The sequence below is a fragment of the Neopelma chrysocephalum genome, unplaced genomic scaffold (genome assembly GCF_003984885.1).
Source record: "Neopelma chrysocephalum unplaced genomic scaffold, ASM398488v2 Primary Assembly neopelma1_96516, whole genome shotgun sequence".
NCBI classification, from domain to species: Eukaryota; Metazoa; Chordata; class Aves; order Passeriformes; family Pipridae; genus Neopelma; species Neopelma chrysocephalum.
The window spans coordinates 1-4,545 of record NW_020925162.1 but is presented as its reverse complement, the minus strand read 5'-3'; the positions used below and the strand labels follow the sequence as shown (position 1 = coordinate 4,545).

The following is a 4,545-nucleotide window of genomic DNA, read 5'->3' as shown; positions in this document are numbered from 1 at the left end:
GGGGGGAGCTGGGGTCCCTGCGGGGCGTTGATGATCTCATGGGGGGGATTTGGGGGGTATTTGGGGGTCTGTGGGGTTGTTTTGGGGTGTTTGCAGGTGGTTGGGGGTATTTGGGGGTCCCTGGGGAGATTGGGGGGTTAACTTGAAGGTTATTTGAAGGCATTGTATTGGGGAGATCTGGGGTATTTGAGGGTTCCTGGGGGGATTTGGGGGTCCCTGAAATGGGATTGGAGGTCCCTGGGGGTGTTTGGGGGTGCCTGTGTTGCACTGGGGGGAATCTGGGTGATTTGGGGGTCCTGGGGAGTGTTTCGGGTTCCTGAAGGAGGGTTGGGGGTCCCTGGGGTGGCTGGGGGTCCCTGTGTTGCATTGGGGGGTTTTGGGGTCCCCAGGAAGCCGCCGCCCCCCTGCGCACCCAGGTCGACCTCGGCTGCAACTTCTTCGTTACTGCAGAAGTGTGAGTTGGAGCGGATCCCAAAAACCCCCTGAGTGACCCAATCCCCCCCCCCAGGGTAACCATGGGATGCTTCAGGATCCCAACCTCCCCCTGGGACCTGCAGAGGAACCCAGGACTCCTCTGGGACCCCCGTGTTCCCCCTGAGACGCCCTCAATCCCCAGGGACTCCATAAGCCTGGTGGGACTTCCCCAAGGACCCCAAAACCACCCTGGGAATCCCCCTGGGAGCCCACTGGGAACCCCTTGAGATTCCATAACTTCCTCCGGACAGCCCCTGTGAACCCCATGGGCCTCCACAATCCCTGTGGCACCCCATAAACCCTCCAAGGACCCCCATAGCCCCCCCCAAAACCCCCCTTTTCCCCCCAGCCCGGACCCGCAGCGTGTGTTTGTGGCCCTGGGCTACGGGTTCTACGCGGAGCTGACGCTGCCCGAGGCCCTTCGGCACCTGGAGCGCCGCAGCCGCCTCCTGCAGCGGTGAGACCCTCTGGACACGTGCTGGGCACACCCCGGGACACAACCCTAGGCCCTGGAGAAGCCCCCTGGACACACCCCCTGACACACCCCTGGGCCCTGGACACACCCTCTGGACACACTCCTTGAACACTTGCCACACCCCAGCCTTGGCCACGCCCCCATTTGGGCCACGCCCCCAGCAGGCTCTTGGCCCTCCACGCCTGGAGTTGTTGGGTGGTTACAGAAGGTTCACAAGCCCCTCCCCCCCCAGCTTTGTCAAGACTCCACCCAAAAAAGGCCATGCCCCATCAAAGACCACGCCCTCTCAGCATGCCCCGCCCCCTGTTCCATCTGCCTGGGGATGGGTGGGGTGGGAGGGAGCAGTGCCCATCCCAATAAGCCCCACCCCCTTCCTGGACCACACCCCCTTCAGGCCACACCCCCTTTGCCCACAGCTGTGGCCACAGGAAGCTCCTGGTGGATAAACCACGCCCCCTTCAGCCCCGCCCACCCTGCCCAGGCCACGCCCCTCACCATAAGAGGAGACCAGGTCTTTGCCCCATGACCAAAAAATAGGGAGTGTGACCCCGCCTCCTCCATGTGGGAGGCTCCACCCCCTCCTGAGGCTCCACCCCTCCCGCAGGCTCAGTGACTCCCTGACCCGGGATGGGGCCAAGATCCGGGCGCACATCCGGCTGGTGCTGGAGGTAACACCCCCCAACCCCCTCCTTTCCCCTTGGCCCCGCCCCTCCGCCTCCTGACCCCGCCCCTCCACCTCCTGACCCCGCCCACCCCAACGCTCTGCCCCCCCAGGGCCTGCGGGAGCTCCAGGGGCTCCAGGATCCCCCCGCCACCTCCGAGCCCTGATGGACACCCGGGCCCTCCTCTCACCCATGTATCGTGTGTGTAAACCTGGAGTAAAGAGCTTTTTGTAACCCTGGAGTGATGTGTGTAAACATCGGGTAAAGGCTTGTGCCTTCGAGGAGGAACGTGGAGTAGTTTGTGAGTAAACAGTGAGGCACCTGTCAGCAACCCCGGCAGGGTCCTGTTAGTAACCCTGGAGTAACCTGGACTACCCAACATGCAACACTGGCATGATCTCTGAGTAACCCAGAGCAGGAGCTCAGCAGCGCTGGAGAGGTTTTGAATAACCCAGGAGCAACCTCAGAGTAATCCCAGTGGAACTGCAGGGCACTCCTGGAGTAACCTATGGGCAAACTTTGAGTAGCCTCAGCACAAGACCTGAGTAACCTCAGGGTACCACTGGAGTATCCTGTTATTGACACTGGACCAACCTCGGAGGAGTTGTTGGAGCCCCCATGAGTAACGCCGGAGTAATCTCAAAGCACCCCTGGCCTGTTAGTGACTGTGGAATAAATAACGAGTAACCCCAAAGTCTGGTCTCCTTCACCCCCCAAAAAAAGGGGTGGAGCATCTTTGGGGGTGTCCCCGCCCCCTCCAGCCCAAGGGGAGGGGGGGCAGGACGAGGGGTTCCTATTGGATGTTTGGGAGTGGGGGAGGAGCCCGAACGCGGCGTGGGGGGTGAGGGGCGGCTGGACCTCGGGGTGGAGGGGGGCGGGAGAAGGGAGCAGATGGAAACGGGGGGGGGGCGGGGGGGCGCCTGGCCGGGCCTGACGACATTGGGGCTGGCGGAGAGGGAGACCCGCGATCCGGGAGCTCCCCCAGCCCCCCCAGCAGGGATCCCCCCCCTCCCTCCCGCGGCGGGGCACTTTGGGGGGGTCCCGGCCCCGAGGAGTCCTTGGGGGGGGCTCCAAAGACCCCCCCCGGGCCCCCGCGCCCCCTCCCCTCAGTGCGGGGGGCGTGTCCTCACCAAGCCACGCCCCCGCAAGGCTCCTAAATGGCTCCGCCCCTCTCGTGACGTCACCCGGTCCCGCCCCCGCCGCCATCTTGCGCCGCCGCCGCCGCCGCTCCCGCCGCTCCCGCCCGGCCCGGCCCGGCCCGGCCCCCCCCGGAGCCGCCCGCGGGGTCGGGCCCGGCCCCGCCATGGCCGAGGATTTCTGGGAGGCCCCGCGCCGCTGAGCCGGTAACGGGGGAACCCCTCAGGAGCCCCTCAGGGAGCCCCCCCGGGACCCCGCGGCCCGGCCCCCCCTCTGTGAAGGCAGAGGGGGGGGGAGGAAGGGAGGAGGCCACGCCCCCTTTGGCCACGCGCGCCGGGGCGGGGGGCGCGGGGGGACCCTGGAATTGGGGGGGGCCGGGCAGTTTGGGGAGGGGGACTCAGCCTTGGAAGGATCCTGGTTTGCGGGGCCTCAGGTGGGTCCGGGTGTGCGGGGAGTGCCCGGGCGTGCGGGGTGCTCCAGGTGTGCGGGGGGGGCCCAGGTGTGCGGAGGGGACCCGGGTGTGCAGGGGGGACAAAGGTGTCGCCGCCCAGGGCTCGGCCATGGACCGGATGAAGAAGATCAAGCGGCAGCTGTCGATGACGCTGCGGGGGGGCCGCGCCCCCGAGAAGGGTCTGGGGGACCCCCGCGACGGCCACGGCAGCGACAGCGGTGAGCGCTGGCCCTTTAAGGGGGGCCCCGCCCCCTTTGAGGGAACCCCGCCCCTCTAAAGGGAGGCCTGGCCCTTTAAGAGGGACAGGACATGGGTTGGGGGTGCCTGGCCCTTTAAGAGCTTTTTTGAGAGGAGGGGGGGAGACTGAGGAGGTGCTTGGCCCTTTAAGAGAGCGTCTGTCCCTTTAAGGCGGCGGGTCAGGGGTTGGAGGTTTCTGGCCCTTTAAGTCACCCCCGGCGGGGCGCGGCCCCTTTAAGAGCTCTGGGGTCCCTTCTGTGCCCCCCCCTTCACCCCCCGGGTCCTTCCGCCGTCCATCTGTCCCCAGGACCCCCCCTTGTCCATCCATCTGTTCCCATATCCTGTCCCCTGCCCGCCCCCGGTGTCACCACCTGTCCCCGGCCCTCCCTGCCTTGTGTCCCCGTGTCACCCCCCCAAACTTGTTCCCCAGGTCCCCCCTGTACCCCTGTCCCGGGAGGAGGGGACGCAGAATTGGGGGTCCCCGGGGAACTTGTGGGAGGGATGGAGGGACCTCTGGGGGCTTTAGGGGGGGTTCGGGAGGGTCCTGGGGATCTTTGGGGGTCCCTTGGGGCTTGGGGGAGTCCCGGGGCTTTGGTGGGCAGACTCTTGGGATTCAGGGAGACGGGGGTCCCTGAGTGGGGACTTTGGGAGGGCTTGGGGACACAGGGGGATCCGGGCGGGGGGGGATCCCTTGAATTTGAGGGGGTTCTGAGGTTTTGGGGGGGGTCTCAGGAGGGTTCAGGGATCCCGTGGGGGGTTTCGGGGGGGCCCTGATGTCCCCCTTGCCCCCCAGAGGCAGGGGGGGAGGAGGGGCGAATGGGATCGGACGGGGAGAGTGACCCCCCCTCGGGGACATCCTCGGAGGAGGTGGCATCGCCCGTGCGCCTGCGCCAGCACCCGCGGCCCAGTGCCTGCGAGGTGGGACTGGGGGGACTGGAAGCACTGGGGGCACTGGAGAGCACTGGGGGGCACTGGGGGACTCTGGGGGGACTGGGGACACTGGGGGGACTACTCGGGACTGGGAGGCACTGGAAGCACTGGGGGGACTGGTGGCTCTGGGGGCACTGGAAGCACTGCAGGGATAGGGAAGCACTGGGAAGAATGGGGGG

The 4,545-nt window shown here is 66.8% G+C and overlaps 2 protein-coding genes across 2 annotated transcripts; both read left to right on the top strand.

The window, feature by feature from the left end:
- Window positions 1-322: 322 nt before the first annotated feature.
- Window positions 323-1,852, top strand: UXT (ubiquitously expressed prefoldin like chaperone; the record flags this gene model as incomplete). Its single annotated transcript, XM_027708732.1, has 4 exons — window positions 323-454; window positions 824-931; window positions 1,554-1,617; window positions 1,724-1,852. Coding segments are annotated over 4 exons (358 nt in total), but the record flags the coding sequence as incomplete, so codon positions are not given.
- A 1,008-nt stretch (window positions 1,853-2,860) lies between these two features.
- LOC113981379 (cyclin-dependent kinase 16-like) lies at window positions 2,861-4,354 on the top strand (the record flags this gene model as incomplete). The annotated part of the gene is made up of 3 exons (XM_027708731.1): window positions 2,861-2,954; window positions 3,300-3,417; window positions 4,230-4,354. Coding segments are annotated over exons 2-3 (234 nt in total), but the record flags the coding sequence as incomplete, so codon positions are not given.
- Window positions 4,355-4,545: the final 191 nt, after the last annotated feature.